This window comes from Siphateles boraxobius, unplaced genomic scaffold, assembly GCF_051911475.1.
Source record: "Siphateles boraxobius isolate OS27281-9 unplaced genomic scaffold, OSU_SipBor_1 65, whole genome shotgun sequence".
NCBI classification, from domain to species: domain Eukaryota; kingdom Metazoa; phylum Chordata; class Actinopteri; order Cypriniformes; family Leuciscidae; genus Siphateles; species Siphateles boraxobius.
Genome location: NW_027509192.1, coordinates 12657555 through 12679433, shown reverse-complemented (window position 1 = coordinate 12679433; position 21879 = coordinate 12657555). Strand labels below are relative to the sequence as shown.

General features: G+C 37.8%; 2 protein-coding genes across 4 annotated transcripts in view; one reads left to right on the top strand and one right to left on the bottom strand.

Moving 5' to 3' along the window:
• The window catches only part of cib2 (calcium and integrin binding family member 2), a 41730-nt gene that overhangs the window by 1221 nt on the left and 18630 nt on the right, over window positions 1-21879 (top strand). The window contains exons 1-3 of one of the 3 annotated variants that reach the window (XM_077211081.1): window positions 10326-10406; window positions 10482-10670; window positions 18231-18265. In XM_077211081.1, coding sequence (XP_077067196.1) covers window positions 10620-10670; window positions 18231-18265 — 86 coding nt within the window. In that variant the 5' untranslated portion in view covers window positions 10326-10406; window positions 10482-10619. Of the gene's footprint in view, window positions 1-10325; window positions 10671-11594; window positions 11671-18230; window positions 18266-21879 lie in introns of those variants that run through there. The other 2 variants (XM_077211083.1, XM_077211082.1) reach the window with 2 other exon arrangements.
• Window positions 620-9316, bottom strand: lrrc61 (leucine rich repeat containing 61). The gene is made up of 9 exons (XM_077211079.1): window positions 8943-9316; window positions 7745-7840; window positions 7527-7673; window positions 6779-6839; window positions 6610-6695; window positions 6464-6529; window positions 6298-6366; window positions 3538-3663; window positions 620-3416 (listed from the first exon to the last, which is right to left on the bottom strand). Exons 1-9 carry the CDS (start codon window positions 8968-8970, stop codon window positions 3310-3312), a joined length of 786 nt encoding a protein of 261 aa, XP_077067194.1. The 5' UTR covers window positions 8971-9316; the 3' UTR covers window positions 620-3309.

Genomic DNA, 21879 nt, shown 5'->3' with positions numbered 1-21879 from the left:
GATCAAACGATTGTTTTTAGTGAGTGAGTAACCTTTAGGATTGAAAATATGTTGTGAGGTGGACAACTTTTACGTTTAGTGACTAGACATCGATGCATGTATAGACCACAAGATGGAGATGTTTTCTTGAATGTGTTAACGATATTTTATACCTAATTTGTGCAAAATAAAAGGTATTGTTCAATCAAAAATAAATTCAGGTCATTCTGCGTTTGTATCCCATGGAAGACAGAACGACTTTGTTTGGAACAACATGTGTGGTTGAGTAAATTATGACAATGTTTGTTTTTGAGTAAACATTCACTTTAACAATTTAAATACCATTTAACCATTTAAATACCATTTTGTTTCAAGATGCACAACCGTAATGTTTTTTTCTTCTTTTTCTAAGGCACATTTATAAAAGCTACTTAATGTCCTATTTTATCGATTTCCTACTCCTGCTTAATCAAAGACTGTAGATATATATTTTTTAAATATTTTATTTATTTTTTAATATATATATTTATGGACTTTGGCTTACTCTAAGCCCTGTCTGTGAAAAAAGGCCTGAGTCTTTTTAATAGTCAGCTTATTTACATTAGGCTACTTGTAAGATGAATAAACATAGACACAGGTATTTTTGGCATGAATGTACCATACTTTATCCAACAAAATGTAAATACAAAAATGCAAAGCTGATCATATGTCTTACAATTTAGATGTATTTTAAAACAAAAAGCTGTTTGAGCAAAGAAAAAGAAATACCATATGAAAACAAGCAATGTACAAAAATTGTCCACATTAGGCATAGAATAAAAAGCATTCTCTAAAAATTGTAAACAAGAAGAGCAACATGGGAAAGCATCAGAAGTGGTTAATAAACAATACCAATGGTACACAATAAGTGCATTACCATTAGGAAATATAGAAATAGCAGCATTTTAAGCATAATTTAAAGCATAATGTTAAATACAGCATCATTTTAGGAGTGCAAAGAGGAATTGTCTTGATTCTGAACATCCTGAGACGGTGATCAAATTGGATTAGGGGTAACTACAGTCTCTCTAAACCAGTGGATCTCAACCTTTTGACGTCAAGACCCCCTATTGTCCCCAACAATACTTGAAGGCCCTCTCAGTCACAATGTAATGAAATATAGAGCTTAATATAACTAGAAAGATGTACACTGATGAGCCAATACATTATGACCAGTCACAGGTGAAACGAATATCATTGATCATCTCTTAAGGCCACATATCAAGTTCTAGGTAGATTAGATGGTAAGCAAACAAGGCAGAAGTACCCGTTTTTTGGCGTGTTCACACCGCAGGAACTAGGAGAGATTTTAGTTCTAGGAACTCCTTTTGGAGGAACTAATTTAGCTCCTACTTCAGAGTAGGGTCTAAACCAGCACTATAAGAACTACCAGTGACGTTATTGTACGCTGATTGGCCGAATGCACGCAAAACACCAGCACCCGTCAGCTTTTAAAAAAGCTGTGTAAACACACAGGTTATAGCCTATATATTTTCTCCAGAAACTAACTCTATGAACTTGGAAAACAGTGAGAGATGGACCTCTTAAACTTTATGCTAAGGAGAAAAATCCAACACAACTTTGAGGGGACCAAGCGAAGCATGATTATGTATTTCTGCTCAGCTAGTAACTAACAGTTCTATCTAATATCGTATTAAGACTTTTAGACAGATCTTAAACTAATGAACACGGAGAATGCGAGCACTGTGTGCCCCGGCTCTGGCTGGCGTTCTCAGCGCTGTCAAAATAAAAGTCACAACAACAAGTGCAGCTTGTTCCTACTTCAGAGTTCCTACTGGCGGTGCGAATACAACCAGGAAAATGTTCCTAAGGGAACCATTAGTTCTCGGGGGAACCACCCTGGTGGCTAGTTCCTAGAACTACCCGGTGTCAAAGCAAAAGTGGCTCTCGTGGTACTTTGATGTCATACACCGATCGGTCTGCACAGGAATAATGACCTGAATGACTTTGACAAGGGCCAAATTGTTATGGCAAGGCGACTGGGTCAGATTATCTCTGAAACGGCAAGGCTTGTGGGTTGATCCTGGTCAGCAGTGGTGAGAATTTACCAACAGTGATCTGAGGAGGGACTAACCACAAACCACAAACAGGGTGTTGGTCATCCAAAGCCAATTGATGCACAAGGACAACGAAGGCTACGATGTCTGGTCCGGGCCAACAGAAGGTCTACTCTGGCACAAGTAACACAAAATGTTAATGATGGTTATGGGAGGAATGTGTCACAACACAAAGTGCATCACACCCTGCTGCGTATGGGGCTGCGTAGCCACAGACCATTCAGAGTGTCTGTGATGACCCCTGTTCACCATCAATAGCACCCACAATGGGCACGTGAGCGCTGTAACTGGACCTTGAAGCCGTGAAAGAAGGTTGTCTGGTCCAATGAGTCTCGTTTTCTTTTACATCACGTGGTCGGTCATGTACATGTGCATGTGTGCCGTTTATTTGGGGAAGTGAAGGCACCAGGATGCACTGTGGGACAGCAATAAGCCGGTGGAGGAAGTGTGATGCTCTGGGCAATATTTTGATTGGAATCCCTGGGTCCAGCCATTCATGTGGACATAAATTTGACACGTGCCACCTACTTAAACATCGTTGAAGACCAGGTACACCCCTTCATGACAATGATGTTCCCTGATATCCTCTTCCAGAAGGATAGTGCCCCCTGTCAAACTGTACACATTGTTAGAAATGGTTTCCCTGGCCTCAATCTCAATCCAATTGAGCATCTGTGGAATCTGCTGAACCAACCATTTTGATCCACGGTGTTTCCACCTCACAACCTACAGGACTTGAAGGATCTTGGTTCTGGTCTTGGTGTCAGATACCACAGGACACCTTCAGGGGTCTTCTAAAGTCCATGCCTCGTGGGTTGGTGCTGTTTTGGGAGCATGCGGAGGACCAACAACATATTAGACAGGTGGTCATGTTTTGGCTCATCTGTATATCTTCTATATAAAAATAACCAAATATACAAAGACATATCTTAATATTGTTGTTGTTTTAGCTTATTTTCAAGTCATCTGAGCCCCCCTTGGAAGTTCATTGCAGCACCCTGGTTGAGAACCACTGCTTTAAACGGTGGAAAATCAGAAAGAACTCAAGTGTAGTTACAAAAACTAAACCCTCACACCTGCAGCAACACGGAGCATTTTGGATTCTGGCACCAGTGATGCATCAAGCTTATGGACATTTAAAAATACATAGAAAAAGCTGTGGAAAACAGATGCATTCTTATGGAAACATAATTAGATGGAGAGATTCCCAGATTCAAACGGCATACTGCTTTGGTTGGTTCTTGAGGCTGAAAGTCCGTTCGTTTTGTGAGATCACATGTGCTGCTCGACTATTCAGGAGCCTGCATTCATGAAGAACATCTGTTGAGATGGTTACCGAAAGCATATTAAATCAATGCTTTGGAAGTGTGACTGCTGATGATGTGTTTAAAGAATGTTTTAGAAAATGATTATGATTAATGTACATGAGTTTAGCCCATACCACTGAACTGTTTATAGGCTTCATCAACAATGGCATTGTTTGATCTCTTTATCTCCCAAAAACCATCATCCACCCAAGGTTTGGTCTCTGGCACCTCAGGCAGTTGACAATTTTTATACATGCCTGCTACAAATGAAAGAGAAAATTATAATTATAAAACATTTTGATATATAGGCAGAGTCTCATAAATGCAGAGAAAAATCATTATCTTTTAAAAGTAATGAAGTAAAATTTTATTAAAGTGCCCCTATTATGGATTTTTGAAAATTACCTTTTATGTAGTAGCTCAAAGTTAATGAAAACATACTGCAAAGTTTTAAATCTGAAAGTTAACCGTATATAAAGTTATTGTCTTTCCAAAGTAAGAGTCGACTTTGAGTCAATGAAATTAATCGTTTATCAAACGAGTCATAAGCCGTTTCGTTGTAACGTCAAGATGAACATTAGTATATTGCCCGCCCACTTATTGCGCACACAGACACCAGTGAAAGCTTGAACCTCTAACACTGCAGCTGGTTCCTGTGGATACTGGATAGCATCATATTGAGAATAAGTTGTGCTCTACAATGTGAAGGAAAAGCCAGTTTTTTTCACTGCCCAAGGACGAGCATGTGAAGAATCAGTGGTTAAAATTCATCTTTAACACGATACCACAGCAGTATAATCCTAAACTTTTGCTGTGTTCCCTTTATTTTACTGACGACTGCTTCTCAAATCTCGGAGTTCAATCCAGGATTAGCAAACCACTTGCTCTTGAAAGATGGTGTTTAAAATACTTAGTTTTGAGTTTTATATTGTGTAGGTCTCCTGCTAGTTAACTCACATTATAACTATCTAACTGAAATACTTCTGCTAATCAGCTGTGAGCCACTATTACCTAAAACTCTGTCTAATGCAGATTGTCTGTCGTTCTCACTACTTTGAGTAAAGATTAAGCATGGAGCAAGATTTGTTTTACCAACGTTTATGTTACATCAGTCATTCACTAGAGCTTGGTTAATGTATGCACTGTAATTGATACAGTTTCAATATGTTCATTGAAATAAATTTGAAAAGCACTCTGTAAAAAATTAAGTAAAATAATCTGTTTGTTGATGAACATGCACTTGTTAATGCTAATGGTGAGGAATTACAGTTGCAACATCCCATAATGTATCTCAAACTGAGTAGTGCGTCACTGAGAAATGACTTGCTCGAGTCGTCCTTGCGATGAAGGTTTGGGTTGAATGACTAGTTTTTCCAATGTTTCATCATCAGACTCGCGCTTGGATAGATATGGTAAAATCGACGTCATTGTTCGTTACTATGTTTAGTTTAAGGTGTAGGAAGACTGGGAAAAGCAGACCTGACGTTGTTATGGCAATGGGCGTTTTTGTTAGACACGCGCTGTACGCGGTAGACCAATCACAACAGACTGGGCTGTCTGGCCAATCCGAGCAGAGTAGCTCGCAGAAAGGAGGGATTTAGAGAGATTGGTTCATCTCACGAGTCATTTGAGAATCATTGAAAATGTGATAGAGCAGGTGTAGAAGCTGCAGGGGGATCCCTCGGTGACAAGCAGACTGGGGTCCTGTCCTTGGCAACCAGCTGGCAGTGGTATCACTCCAGGGAAAGATCTGTCTGATGGCCTCTGACTGCTTTTGGACTCCCGGACAAAGTCCTCAACAGTGTCGCCGAAGAGGCCATCTTGCGAGATGGGGGCACTGAGAAAGCGCACTTTGTCGGCATCCCACATTTCTGCAAGGTTCAGCCAGAAATGGCATTCCTGGACCACCAAGGTGGACATCGTCTGGCCGAGGGCCCGCGCCGTGACCTTGGTTGCCTGGAGGTCAAACTCGGTCGCTGTGCACATTTCCTGCATCAACCCTGGTTCAGAACTACACTCATGCACTTCTTTGAGTGCTTTGGCCTGATGTACTTGCAGGATGGCCATTGCATGCAGGGTGGAGGAAGCCTGTCCAGTGGCACTGTAAGCCTTAGCAGGCAGGGGTAACGTCAGCTAACATGCCTTGGATGGGAGCCGCGGACGGTTCCGCCAGTTGGAGGCACTTTACAGGCACAAGTGCACTGCAATTGCAAGCTCCACCTGTGGAATCTCCATCTACCCCGTGGTTGTGAGAGGGCAGTGAGAGTGCAGGAGGCCAAGAAGCGCCTTAGAGCAGTAAAAGGTGCCTTCCATGACTTCTGGATCTCCTCATGCACCTCCAGGAAGAAAGGTACTGGGGCAGGACAAACCCAGGAACCAATCGTCCAACCGCGAGCGCTCAGGGCAAGGTGGAGGATTTTACTCAACCCTGATGCCCGTGGCGGCCCGGGAAAGCATGGTCATCAACTCTTAACCGACTAGCTAGCCCCCCAGATATGTGAGACCGCGATCATGGCCATCAGTCGATGCCAGGAAATGACCGCATTCAGGAATACATGGACGGAAAGACATCTTTAAAAAGACGCTTGCTTGCTCTTTTAGGGACATCTGCTGTTTTACACCAAAGCACCCAGGGGTGTAATATGTATTTGATTAGAATATTGTAATATTCTAAATGTTACTTTACTGTCCCTTTTGATAAATTTAATGCATCCTTGCTAAATATAAATTTTAATTTCTTTGGGGGGAAAATTTTTTTTTGTGTGTGTTAAGCATATTATCATATTATACACAAAACTACACAGTACAAAATGAAACACAAGTGCATAGCCTCATTTTAATGACCGTTTTTCTATTAAAATCTTAAATAACAGGATTTAAATTCCAGCGAGTACCTTTAATTGTATCATCAATGTCTTTGCATAGTTGATATAAGTCACTTCCACGTCCCACCACCCTTTCACCTTAAATAACACATTAAAAGAGAATATGATAACTTGCTAGACTGATTACAAGATTATCTGAAAAAAAGTGTTTAGTAAAATAAAATGAAAAACTCACCATCCAACACTTTCAAGTTTGAAAACATTTCAAGAATAATAGTTCGGTATGATGAAATCTTGCAGACTATAGCAAAATAAATAAGAATGAAGAAATGTTTTGAGAGCCAACAAGATTTATTAAATTAAAGCCAAAAAACTGCTAACCTGGATTGGTGTAATTATAGGTGTTGTCCTTCAGTCTGATGCTCTCCAGCTTTCTTAAAGACTTGAGTGCATGAAAATTATCAACACTGTAGGTGCAAATCAATATGTGTCATATAGAAAGGTGGATAGGAAAGCAGATAAATATGAGTAGCTAAAAAAGGCAGCTTACCTCGGTATGACATTACCAGCAACATTCAAACTCTGTAAACTTTCACAGCTGGAAAGGGGTTCTGAGAAGAGAATGATCAACTCTAAAAGTCAGATATAATAGCACTGATTTTTATAAATAGTGTAATCAGAATTAAAGGGGCTCTATAAAATAATTTTCATGTATTAATCACTTTTTTTATCGCCAATGAGTAAAACATTGCAACGAAACATAAATGCCGAGGCATAAACGAAACATAAAAAACGAGACCTTCTCAGACTTCATAGGTTGTCTATGAAAGCCTGTAGACTGACTTTTTTATGTAAAGAACTCTGAAAGTTTTTGCCAGGAAAGTCAATAGGATGTAACAGATAATGCTGAAAGAGCTAAAAGAAAAGGGATTAATTCAAACTAGTGTCTCTCATAGCCAGATCTATTTAGTCTATTATGATAGCTTGAAAGTATATTTGAGACTATAGTGTATGTAATTTCCTCATCTGTCGACATGATGCCGGTGAATTGCAGAGCTAGTGCAAACATATCCACATTGCTATGATCAGAGGCTTTCCTGACTGTCATTTTTGTTGTGCGTTTATTTTTTATTGAGAGGAAAGCGCGCTGCACATATTTACATATTCATCTAAACAAAGCTCTTATTAGCATAAGTTGCTGGCTTCATTTAACGTTCATTTAACGGCCACCGATTTTGCTAATAAAAAGGCTTTCTGAATTCTACTGATAGCCTCTTTAAAGTTGAAATAATCATTACCTAAATTTGAGATTCTATTAGCTGACAAGTTAAGAACGAGAAGTCTTCGTAGAGGTGAAAGAGGCCCCAGATTTGTGATGTTATTTCCAGAGAGGTCCAGCCTCTCCAGGTTTACACACTCTCCTATACATCCAAGATCATAAATTCCTGCCAAAAAAAAAAAACATAAGCAGGATTGTGAGAATGTATTCAGCAAAGATACTACAATGTTGTCTTACCTAAATTCTTCAGTTTAAGAAACAGGATGGACTCCAAATCAAACTCCCCAGTGCGGGATTTCAGAAGCACGGTGGTGATCTTTGCACATTCTGTATCTGGAATATAAAGAGAAATGTGTGATTATATATCATTTTTTTGATAATCCGAACAGTATTAAGGCTCTTTGTGGTGTGTTCAGTATTTTCTTTGGGGAGATTATAAATGTGCCTCTACATGATTCAAAAGAATCATGGTGATTACAGTTTTAATCTCCTTTTATGTGTCGCTTTTCGTTAACTCTCAAAGACTGGATTAAAGCCGCAGCTCCCTCTGGGTTTGATGTAATGTCCTGCAAATATTAATTTTTCACGCTGACATTTTTATCATTATATTATAACAACATCTTTGTGTCCTTACATTTAATTAGGGATTTCTTCTTGATGTTTTGTTTCATTGCTTCTTTATTTTTATATATTTAAAAATGTAATAATAACAGCAAATAATGTAAATATTTAAATTTTAGTTGTGTGTATATATATATATATATATATATATACAAACACACACACAAAAGCCTACTATGCCTACTAAATTGAAAATGAAAACTATTAAAATAAAGCTAATTCAAAATATTAATAAAAACTCTGTATAGCCTATAAATAACACTAAAACAACACTTAGATGGTTATGGGATTGGTTTCCTGTAATCCTGTACTCTAAAAAGGTGCAGAATCATAAAAATACAACAATAATCTCACTTAACCTAACTGAATTGCCTTGGATATAATAACATCTATACTAATCCATTTTAAATCGACCATGGCAACACCCACAGCACCCACTTGAAAAAATAGTTTTACGAGCTAAAATATAGTAGCTGAAATTATGTGGATACAATAAAAGTTGTCGCAAACCAACAGTTGGTTTAATTAACAGAGGCAAAGCATGTGTTTAATGAACCCTAACTCAGTGCACATACTTAGCAGCAAGCGAGTAATTCCCTAAAGGAGACGCCAAGCTGTTTTACTTAAATTATAATGCAAGGCTGCATTCATTATGCTGCCAGACCAATGACATATTCCGCAAAATATATCCAATAAAAATACATGTAATTTTAGTCCCAGAAGTATCTTAGTGAATCAGCACTACAGTGTGTGGACAGCTACCGCTGCTAGCACACGCTAAGGTTTAAAACACCGTTTACAATTAGCTACTCACCATTGTCCTTTTCCCTCTTAGAGTCCATGGTCGCTGAGATTTATGCAGTCATTCGCAGATTACAGCATGGGATAGATGTTTTGTATAAATGCTGATGGGCATTTACAGTGTGCAGTGCGCAAGGGCAGATCTGAGCAGGTGTGAATGTTAGCTCTCTCCGGCTAGCCTGAGCCTCTCTGTAATGTCTGCCCTATATAGCGATGATTTTAATGCGGGGATTGTTTGCCCCCTTGCTTTACAGCTCCGGTGTTTTTCTTCATTTCAAACGTTCTCTTGGTTTAATTAACGCCCGGGATGAATCATTTATTTAAAGTTCACACCAGCCGGAAGTTGCCCGTTCAGCGTTTTTGTGTGCTTACAATGGTTACTAGGATATTGTCATGGAAACTGGGAATGGAATGTAGAACTTCGAATTTTTCTGTTATGTAAAGTTTGTTTTATAAATGGAATAAGTATAAAGTAAGATTTGCCCAAAAACATTTTATCGAAACATTTGGTTGGTAGTTTTTATAAATCAATGTTTGTTTTGAACCGCGGGTGAGGTGCTTTACTTTAAAGACCACGCGTTTAAAAATCAAGGTTCCACGAAGAGCTTTTAACATTCATGGAATCTTTCCATTGCACAAACGGTTCTTTAAAGTGGAAAAAAGGTTCTTTAGCCCTATTAAATGGGTAATTCACCAAAAAATTAAACTTTTGTCACTTATGTTGAACACAAAAGAAGATATTTTGAAGAATGTTGGTAACAAGACAGTTGATGGAGCCCATTGACTTCCGTAGTAGGAAAGAACAATACTATGGAGGTCAATGGGTGCCGTCAACTGTTTGGTTACCAACGTTTTTCAAAATATCTTCTTTTGTGTTCAACCGAAGAAAGAAACTCCTACAGGGTTGGAACAACGAGGGTGAGTAAATGATGACAAATGTTTAATTTTTGTGTGAACTATCCCTTTAAAATGTTTTTCACTAAGAAAATAAATGGTTATTTTAATGACTGTTCACTGAAAGGTTTCTTTGGGGAAACAAAAATGTCTCTTCTATTGCAGTGTGATTGTTTAGAATATTTTAGTTTTATTGTGTGTGTGTGTTTGTGTGTGTGTGTGTGTGTGTGTGTGTGTGTGTGTGTGTGTGTGTGTGTGTGTTAAGATATGTTTTTATTAGTAATTAATGTACATATAGGGATCAATTCAGGTTGATTGGGACACTTTTGAGATGTGTCTTTTGAGATGTGCTATTGAGATGACTGGGATGACTACATTGAGATGACTACAGGCTAAATAAAACCTGTATATAGTATTCATTTATTTTATATAATATAAAATAATGTATATACTACTGGCTGTTCCATGATGCCCCCTGGTGGTAAAAGATGTTTGTTGGTTCAAGAATCATTTTCATTGAGAATTCCGTCATAGTGAGAGCGAACAGCGACAGGACGAGTACATACTGCGCGCGTCAGGAACGGTACGCGTCAAACAAGTGTAACGTTTCTTGAGCTGTTTAAGTATTTATGGAGAGTGTCGCCTTTTCCACCAACAGGCATAGGCTACTTCAAGAAGGACTGAAATTTCATGCTGGCTCCCAATTTTCTCGGCTGGCCAAACCGTGGACATAAATGCCTAGAACAGAGAAGACCAATGTGATGCATCTGCACGAGAGGAAAATCACTCGACTAAGATGGGTAATAAGCAAACGATATTTACTGATGAACAGCTAGACGCCTATCAGGTAAGAGACTGTTTATCTTTATCGTTCTTTGCAGATCATATATAGAGATAACAGCAGCAAAATCAAGTTTTATGTAAAATAATGTTTTGAAAGTCTTTCTTTTCTCTAAATTAATAAAAAGACCAAAAATATAATTAAGGAAAAAAGAAAAAAATGTCCATTTTACTTTTTATTTATCAATTTAATTATATATATATATATATATATATATATATATATATATATATATATATATATATATATATATGTGTGTATGTGTGTGTATATATAGACCTATATATATATATATATATATATATATATATATATATATATATATATATATATATATATATATAGGCTAATGTATATAGGTCTATATATACACACATACATACACACATATACATACACACACACACACACACACACATATATATATATATATATATATATAGGCTAATGTATATAGGTCTATATATACACACACATACATACACACATATACATACACACATATATATATATATGTATATATATATATATATATATATATATATATATAACAAATAAATATATGAAATATAAATAAATACAAATTAAGAAAGTAAGAAAAAAGCATATGCTGACAACAGTTTATTCCCAGAGATGGTCTGTATGATTTTATGTGAGGCTTCACCTTGTTCTTAGTTTATTGTCTGCGGCATACAAGCCACTTTATTGTCTTTCACAGTGAGCAGATTGTAGGATTTTGCAAGGAAATTATGAGTTTGTCATAGCTGTTGTTGAGCTTTTTAAACTATAAACAAATCAAAATGTCAGTATTTACTTGGGTAATTCTTTATGTTTTAAAAACAAAATGGTCAACACACAGAAGTAAGCCACTTGCATTTATATTCATATATCATGTATCATATATTATTTGCTCTTTTTGTGATACTTAAGGGCTGAGCATTGAGGCATATCTGAAGACATCTGATCATATTGTTCCAAACCTCTTATCCCCCTCGTGCACGAACATGTGAGAAGAGAAGATGCTTTTGTCTTCGGTAACAGTAGTCTGTCATGCTTTGGCGAAACATCATAGTCTACTGCTTCGAGAAGGACTCCTAGACGTTTAAATATTAATCTTATTCTGATTAGTAAGCTGTTGGACTTTCTTTAAAGTCCTGTTTTTTTTATTATAGCAGTATGGTGAAACATGGTTAACATCAAATGGATTTATATACAAATAATCTTGGTATAGATATGTGATGTAACTGGTTCACTGAGTCAGATATTAAGTACATTTGAATAGTAAGCATCTGAGTTTCCCATCTGCCAATCATCAAATTGCATCAATGAGATCAATGGCTGTTAGCAACAATGGCCGCCGCTCCTTGTGCTCTTTAATCACTGGGTTGAACGTACCTGGATCAGTGGAGCTTGGTCATTTGGCTGATAGACTCATTCCTCAAAGCAGCCAAGTTTTATCAAGTCATTCATCAGGCTAGTGGGGGAGAATATTGCACAACATTTTGCTTGCATTGGAAAAACTTATCCATGTCTTAAAGAAGACATCCAAAAATTAGGATTGTCATCATTTCTTCTTGTTTCCAAAACTGTATGGCTTTATTTTTTCAGTGAAACACTAAAGGAGATGTTTTGTAAATGAGGACCAAATGGTGATCAGTCAACTCAATTCCAATTTCAATTTGACTCGATTCAAATTAATTTGGGAATATTTCCGTTATGTTGTTAATTTAAATATGAGCATACAGGACAGCTCTTATTCAAATTTTCTTATTCATTCAAAGAATCATCATAAGAATCATTAATTTCAGAAATTGGCTACACTGGCCATGGTGTATAGTTTTTATTTATTTATTGAAAATAAACTGGTTCATTCAAATCGTTTGTTCAAAAATCGGAAATACACTGGTCGTACTTTATGATTTTGATTCACTAAACATAACTTTTTCAAAAGATTTGTTTATTTAAGAATCAAAAAACACTGGCTGCACTGATATGTTTTTGATTTGTTAAAAATAACTTGTTCATACAAGTCGTTTGTTAGTGAATCGGGATAAACTAGTCACGCTCGGAGCATGGGCTCAATATTCCCCTGCACAATATTTTACTCTATGCCAGTGTACTCCGCTCAATCGCTCAAGACCATAAATACCTCGGCCGTCTGTATTCCGTGACTGTCCGCTCACTGTCCGTGTGATGTAATTTTCCTCATTAGGAGGGTCCGTAGACATCCGTGCACACGGTCCACATGATGCAGCCCAATATTTGTGTCCACGGTGCGCGTACAACTTCATCCTTGTTTTCTTTCACATCATCTTAACTCCACACCCTTAGGATGCGAGGGAAGTATACACCTGTGTATCCTCGCTCATGACTCCTGAGGAAGCTTCCTCACTCCTCGTTCCCTGCAGTGCAATTAGTAAATTAAGATGCCCTTCAAGATGGCTGAGTTCGATTGGTTTGTGGGCTCGAGGATGGAGAAGCGAGGAAATGAGGAAGCGTCAATTTGAGTATTGAGAAGCACCCAAAATCCACACGTCTTTCCATGCTCATGGCCAAAAAAGTATACTTTGAAAGGGACACACACTCAACTGTGAGCGAGACGGAGCGGAACATGGAAAATTAAGCATACCCGGGCCTTGAAGGGCCAAGCGTACGCTACACTCATATACTGCTCACGCTCACCGGTAAAACGACGTTCAATCAAATCCTGCTCCGACATGAAATTTCTCTACTATACATCTTTCCATTTGTAATTAATTTCTTGAATAAACGCCTCAATTGCAGTAGATAATAGTTATGAAATGTGTGGCTTTAAAGCTAAATTGTATAAGTGGTAGCCTAAATAAACCTGACGTGACTTGACTTGACAGTGGCGAATTGGAGAGCTTGTGCAAACATAACCACATCACAATCATCAGATGCTTTCTTTACTGCTGTTTTCTCACAGCCGTCCAATAACAGTGGAGGACGGGCAGGACAAATACTACACTGACCAACTGTCACATTCTGCTTGTACAACAATAACAAACGACAACAATAACAAACGACAACAACAAGCACATTTCTTCATCCAAACCTAGCACCAGAGCAAGTGTGATACATTCTCGACATTTTTATATTCAGAAACAAACTATTTGCGAAATCAGATACTAGTAACAGTTCCGCAGATATTCCGTATCAAAGAAAACATGGTCTCATAAACAAACGCTGGCTAAAAACGCTTTGGTGGACACACAGCTCCTCTTCCCGCTCCACTCCGCTCACATGATCCGATCACACTGTATGTTTTTGATTTACTAAAAAGAACTGGTTCATTAGAGTCGTTTGTTTGTGAATCAGAATACACTGGTCACATTGTATGATTATTTTTACATTCAACATTGATTGCAAATTCACATTCATAACTCAAGAAAAATTGGATTTATTTTGCTGTGAGTTAGCAAATAGCGACATAGACTTTTTTTCAGCTCTACCAAAAATGGAAGAAAAAAGACTTTGCCAGACTCATAACTGATCATGATGAGGTAAATTCCGAAATTTCGATGACCCATATCTACACTGAACAAAATTATGAATGCAACACTTTTATTTTTGCCCCCATTTTTCATAAGCTGAACTCAAATATCTAAGGGGCCTTTCACACCTACCTTGTTTGGTCCGGACTTTCGGACTTTTCAGTTTGGTCCGAATCAAAATTACAGGTGTGAAACCTACCCCGGACCGCGGTCCGGACCAAACAGAGGAAATTTGGTCCGACGAAAAGAGGTAGTCTCGGTCCGGATCAAACTGAAAAAAGGTTTGTTTTGTTTCTAGTGTGAAAGCATTTCTATATGGTTCGGACTCTCAGGCCTTTTACAGGAAGTTCCGGTGGTTCCGGCATAGCCGAAAAAACAGAAGGTGGCAGGAAAAATGAGCCGTGGTAGCACATGGGGAGAGGAGGAGACGAGGTTTTTAATTAAAGTATGGTCTGATGACATCAGACCATTCCTGCTCCTTTCCTGCCGGCAACGATAAAATGTTCGCACGACGAGGACGTTCAGTTGGCGAATTTGAACTAGCCTTGTGTATAGTTGGTGCTGCAGGTAATTGTGCCATAAAAATAACAATACATTTGCAACAATTTGCGTCTGTTCATTCATGTCGTCAAAGTTACCCGCCGAATTGATAACACGCTGACGTCAGACGCACGTCCATTTACAAACCAATCAATGTCAAGATGCAGCCCACATAGATGATGACGACAGGACGCAAGTATGTCACGTAAAGTTCTTTAGTGCGCTCGCATAATTGCAATGTGAAACCAAACCAAAACTTTCTGAAAGTATAAAATGTATCAAAACGTGAACTTTGGTTTGGACCTTGTTGCGGACTTTCAGGTGTGAAAACGCCCTAAGACTCTTTGTATGTACACAAAAGGTTCTATTTCTCTCAAAAATTGTTCACAAACTTTTCTAAATCTGTGTTAGTGAGCACTTCTCCTGATTAGACAGCATGATTATTGCACCGGTGTGCCTTAGGTTGGCTACAATAAAAGGCCACTCTAAAATGTGCAGTTTTATCACACAGCATAATGCCACAGATGTCGCAAGTTTTGAGGGAGCGTGCAATTGGCATGCTGACTGCAGGAATGTACACTAGAGCTGTTGCCCGTGAATTGAATGTCAATTTCTCTACCATAAGCCGTCTCGACAGGCGTTTCAGAGAATTTGGCAGTACATCCAACCGGCCTCACAACTGCACACCACGTGTAACCACACCAGCCCAGGACCTCCACATCCAGCATCTTCACCTCAAAGATCGTCTGAGACCAGCCACCCGGACACCTCTGCATAGCCAAAGAATTTCTGCACAAACTGTCAGAAACCGTCTCAGGGAATCTCATCTGCATACTCGTCGTCCTCATCGGGGTCTCGACCTGACTGCAGTTCGTCATCGTAACCAACTTGGGTGGGCAAACGCTCACATTTGATGGCGTCTGGCACTTTGGAGAGGTGTTCTCTTCACAGATGAATTCCGGTTTTTACTGTACAGGGCAGATGGCAGACCGTGTGTATCGCGTCGTGTGGGTGAACGGTTTTCTGATGTCAACGTTGTGGATCGAGTGGCCCATGATGGCGGTTGGGTTATGGTATGGGCAGGCGTATGTTATGGACAACGAACACAGGTGCATTTTATTGATGGCATTTTGAATGCACAGAGATACCGTGACGAGATCCTGAGGCCCATTGTTGTGCCATTCATCTACAAACATCACCTCATGTTGTAGCATGATAATGCACGGCCCCATGTTGAAAGGATCTGTACACAATTCCTGGAAGCTGAAAACATCTCGGTTCTTGCATGGCCAGCATACTCACCGGATATGTCACCCATTGAGCATGTTTGGAATGCTCTGGATCAGCGTATACGACAGTGTGTTCCAGGTCCTGCCATTATCCAGCAACTTCGCACAGCCATTGAAGAGGAGTGGACCAACATTCCACAGGCCACAATCAACAACCTGATCAACTCTATGCGAATGAGATGTGTTGCACTGCGTGAGGCATATGGTGGTCACACCAGATACTGACTGGTTTTCGGACCCCCCGGACCCCCCCAATACAGTAAAATTGAACATTTTAGAGTGGCCTTTTATTGTGGCCAGCCTAAGGCACACCTGTGCAATAATCATGCTGTCTAATCAGCATCTTGATATGCCACAACTGTGAGGTGGATTGGTTATCTCAGTAAAGTAGAAGTGGTCACTAACACAGATTTAGACAGATTTGTGAACAATATTTGAGAGAAATAGGCCTTTTGTGTACATAGAAAAAGTCCTAGATCTTTGAGTTCAGCTTGTGAAAAATGGGGGCAAAAAATTTTGCGTTTATAATTTTGTTCAGTATATTTATAGGCATATTATTAGAGTGCAGGACTATTACCTACTGTGCATTTAGGATTTGTAACAGCGTAAGGACGTAGAGAGAAGGATTTTAGAAAATTCCTTCTGCTCTCGTTCCTTTATATTATGCCTCTATGACGTGTTTTTAAGAAGTTATGAAGAAGCCATTTCTTTGTTAGATATGTGGGCTACGTCTATGGTAATAATTTTACACCGGGTCATCTATCCTCTTCGCTAATAACTCGCAGCTGTGGCCTTACCTCACATCTCACAGATTCAAGCCTCAATATTTCAAATTAACGAGCAATTAACAGTACCCAAAGGCTTATACGCGTAAATCATGAAACGGTCTTCCAAGCTGCTCCGTTGATTTGGAGGATGGTTATTTTTTTTTAGCATAACGCTGGCTGGGTCTTCGGGTAAACATCATAAAGGAGAGCTTAATCATTAGCTAATAAATCTGTCAGCTCAGGTCAGCATGGCTACAATGAGTACAGTGAGTGAGGTAAGAAAAATGATACACAGACCTGGGAACAGTCTCACAATGGGTTTTTAGGCAAATCGTGCTACCGTGGGTCGACAGCTGTCACCATTCCCTGCGGTCATATTGCCAGGCCTCCTTTCATATGTGTGTGTTTTTTTTGACGGGAACACTTATCATACACAGTGAAACCTAAGAGGCTTTGTATGCTAATACAAAAGGTGTTGAATAAGCCGACAAGGAGTTCAGGTGTTGCTCCACGTGCAGTCATGCAGTGTGAATGCAAAACTGTTGCTTAATGTGTCAGATTTACGGTTCACGTGCTTCGACTCATCGACACTTTATAGAATTAGTCACTGTACACTAGTTTGGGGTCAGTACCAAGGTTTTTTTGTTTTTTTTAAAGAAATAAATACTTTTATCCAGCAAGAATGCATTAAATTGGCAGTAAACTATAATAAATTCAACAATAAATGCTGCTATTTTGATCTTTCTATTCATCAAGAGTTCTGAAATAAATGTGTCACAGTTTCTATTAAATTATTAAGCAGCACAAATGTTTTCAATATTATATTCATATGAAATGTTTATTGAGCAGCAAATCAGCATATTAGAATGTTTTCTGAAGGAAAACTGAATACTGACACTGAATACTGAGTAATGATGCTGAAAATTCAGCAAATTATTTTTAATTGTAATACAATTTTACTATATTCTTATTTCACTGTATGTTTGAACAAATAAATGAAGCCTTGGTGAGTGTAAGAGACTTTAAAAAACATAAAAATCATTAAAAAATCATTTTACTTTTCTCAAAAAAAATTTTTTTTATTACATTTCTCACATAATGTGTGTGATGTTTTTTGTAACTATCACTAAAATAGATTAACATAGATTTCGGCCAATCAGAAATTATTTCTGCATTGGAATCATTTTGTGTGCTCTTGTTTACTGGCTGATGTTTTAGGAGGGTGGGGTTTTGATGGAGGGTGTGGCCTAATTCTTTGGCTAAGTCTTGCCAAATTTAGCTAAGCGGTAATAATAGGCTACTTACAAAAGACTTAGGTTAGAAATTATGCTTGGGGTTTAAGGCAGATGCTGTTACTATTCTTTTTTTTTTATTGTATTTTGTATTATATATATATGATATGCAGTTATACATTGTGTTTTCAGAGAAATTATTATCTTTCTTTTTTCATCTTAGGACTGCACCTTCTTCACCCGCAAAGAGATTCTTCGGTGAGTATAGTTTACTATAGAGTATACAGTGTGCTTATTAATAATTCTGTGGAATCCAGCAGGAGTGCAATATGAATCGGAATCAGAATCAATACAAGCAGAAATTTTAAGTAAACTATCTTTTACAGCTATTATGTTATGGTATTGTGTGTTCTACCTGTTCATTCAATTGCACTGCATTCCACTTGCTCTTATTAACCATGTCTAAGATCCATATATCACTCTCACCCCATTCATTCAACGGATATTTCCCCTGTCAGCAGTTCAGCTCCAGTGATATTCATCCATGCTCATTCATACAGACCCGCCTGCATTTAACAGTCCGCTGGCTTCATTAGTATTCCATTCACAGGCTGTGCGCCGTTTGTTTGACTGAAATTCATACGGTTGCTCAGATGAGACCTGAGATCTAATAAAGAGAACCTGACTATAAAGGTTCTTTTTATGGGAATTGCCCTTTATGCGAGCTGCCATTTATGCAAATTTAAGAGCCACTGAGCCCTGAACTTTAATCTAAAACTCTGTTCCAAAATCTAGTGATCTGACTTCCTTTCCGCTGTCTACATAAGCAGCTGCCTTATGTAGAATGTATCAAATCAGTCACTTATGAGGTTCTGGACAAGCAGGAACACAAATATTAGGTAAGACTTGGGTAGTTCTCGATTTTGTCATTTGGGACACTCTACATAAGCAATTATGCGCTTCAGTCTACATAAATGAATGTAAAACGCACAAGAGATTTGAAAAGCTAAGTACGTGTTGCCAACAAATATTGGGTAAAATAGGCAAATTTTAATCGGATAGTTAATTTTTTAACAAAATAACTTTTTCTAGCGCTATTTTTCAGTATAGTCACATGAAGCGCACAAAAGATTCGTCCCATGATTGATTTCAACTGTTTGACATTAGAATGTATCTAAGCTAACAATGTGATACTTGAACAAGCATAAAAATTTAATTATTGGGTAAAGTAGTAAATTCTTTAGCTTTTTTTGTCGCTGTATTTTCAGTATTAAATTTAATTTAATTTTCTCTCGACTCGGTTGCAATTTTGCGGGTCGCTAAAATTCACATCAAGCGCACAAGAGATTATTTCAACTGAGTTGTCATTAGCAAGTCCATAAGCTAACAGTACCATCAAGTATTGGGTCAATACTCATCAAGTAAAAATTGTTTTAACCAGATTTAACTTTTTTGTCATGTGTGAGGGCCAGAAAAGTCTGGACAACATACATCTCACAATTGATTTAATCTGTTTGACATTAGCATGTAGCTAAGCTAACAATATGAGACTCTGTAGTACATTTTTAATTAGATTGAACTTTCTATTACTAATTTTAAAGTTAGTAAAATACAGGTATATAGCCACCTTTTTTCCTCAAAGGAATCGTTTTTGGAAAGCATTCTTTGAATTGGAAGCCAATGTTCTTAAGCGAGAAACATTTTTCCTGTTAAACAGAGAGTGAGATTACATCCCATTCAATTGAGATTTATAGTCTCGCTCTGTCTGCAAGAATGTGATTTCTTTCTTGCTTTTTTTGTGGCTCTATCAGAATCTCTCCCTGACTGGGCATGCAGCAAGCAGCAAAGCGTGTAATTGTCTTTAACCACTAATATGACATTGCCCCAGTTGTAAGCCATTGGTATATACATATATAACGCTGTACTTTTGGCCCAATGCAACAGTGTTCAGTGTAGCTGTACTAATCGGCTTTCAATCAGAAAGGTTTGTTGGTTTTAATCAGCATGAGCTGCAAGCCAAAACTAGAGTTCATCACTCAATTTCTCTGTCAGCCTCAATTAGACCATGTGGCTGCCCTCCAAAATGAGAATTTTCTCTACATAGCTGGTAAGTTCTGTTAGTTTTATAAATAAAAAAAGTGTAGCATATATAAACAATGGCAACGGGATAACTGAGTGTTTAAACAGTAGATTAAATGCTTCATTGCACTGCTGCAGTGAAGTTGTAAATGTAGTAGATCAATCAAATATGATATATTAATAGTTTAAAATATAACTAGCAATATGACATTTTTCAGCTTTTAATATTAAATAGTCAAATCATATTGTTTAAAAGGCAGGTTTTATGTCACAATGACTGCTGTATCTTGCATCAAATTCAATTATTGGTAATAAATTGAGGCAACAGTAGCTTGATCTGAATTACAAAGTTCACAAAGAACACATTTTTGTCTTTCACTGTGCTTCTTTTCCATTGTTTTTCAATGTAAACATGCGATAGACAGACGTGTTTTGACCATTTGCATCTCGCACATGATACAGTGTTCTTAAAATGTGGTGCTCAAGTTGAACTTGAATCTTGCACCATTCAACAAGACCTGTTCTGTGTGAATGGCCTCAGGAGGTTGAAATAATTTTTAGTGTAGAAAATACATTTCAGTCGGACTTTAATTTTGGTCCGTGTATATTGCATTCATTTGTTTTTTGATTTAATATTGAAAGTAGAAAGATGAGAAGACGGCGCATTTAATCAATTTTCATTTTTTCAAAAAAAGCAAGAATTCGGCTTGATTTTATGTTTTTAGGTTCAGTAGAAGATGGATAAACTGCTTGAATATTCGATTTCCACATGTGGGTGGGCATGAAAAACCCTTTTCTGCTGATTGGTCAACCAAAGATCAACTTTCAGTTCTTCCACAGTTCCGTGCAACAGAATAACAGCGCTCTGCTGCTATAGGATTCTTATGTTTATTATAAAATAATCTCTCTTTCTCATCAAACAACTGGACTAAGGAATGCTTTGACACAAACCACACTGGGCAGGCCATAGAAAGGGGTTTCTCCTCTATAGGCATGTGTTTCGACAAAAAATGAAAAACTAATAAAGGCGGTGTCGGAAAAAACGAAAAGCTTTTCCCAAAGTAATTTTTTAAGTCCAAAATTGGGATTTTCCAGAGCAATCTCACATTTTTATTTGGCACACCACAGCGATTTCTTTTTGCTCTAGTAGCTCTGTAAATACAAATAGGCTCAGTCACAGTTATTGACTAAGCCATATTTTACAGCTCAGCTTAAGCAGACCAGCCATTAGTTACAGCTACCAAAAATCCTTTTACAATGTAGCTTTTATCTTGCATCTCAGTGCTGCTTCAGTACATTATAACCAGGGGGATCTCATTCATTTTTATAGCTGCATTTTCATAAAGTTTACACATACATTACATGTGCATTTTTGTAGGTTTGTATAGACAAGAATAACAAATGGATTTAAGAATTAACAGGATCTACAATATAAACATATACTTTATAGATGTACCAATTTTTGCGAGTCTACTGATGGCTGATTGTAACTGAAATTGATTAAATGTTTGCAACAATACCGCTGCATGTGATCGAGATACAATCCCATTGCGGGACTCTCATTTATCAGTTAATTATGGAGAAACGTTCAAGAAACTTTTCAAATTTAATCGTTACAATGTCAAATTAGCTAAATGTTTAAACTGTGTTAAATACATATGAGTTAAACATTTAATTACATGTATCAAAAATATAATAAAATCAACCAATCTATGAATTAGATATTCTATGAACGGCAAAGTTGTTTTTTATACATTTGTACAAGATAATAAATACCAAACATACGATACTGT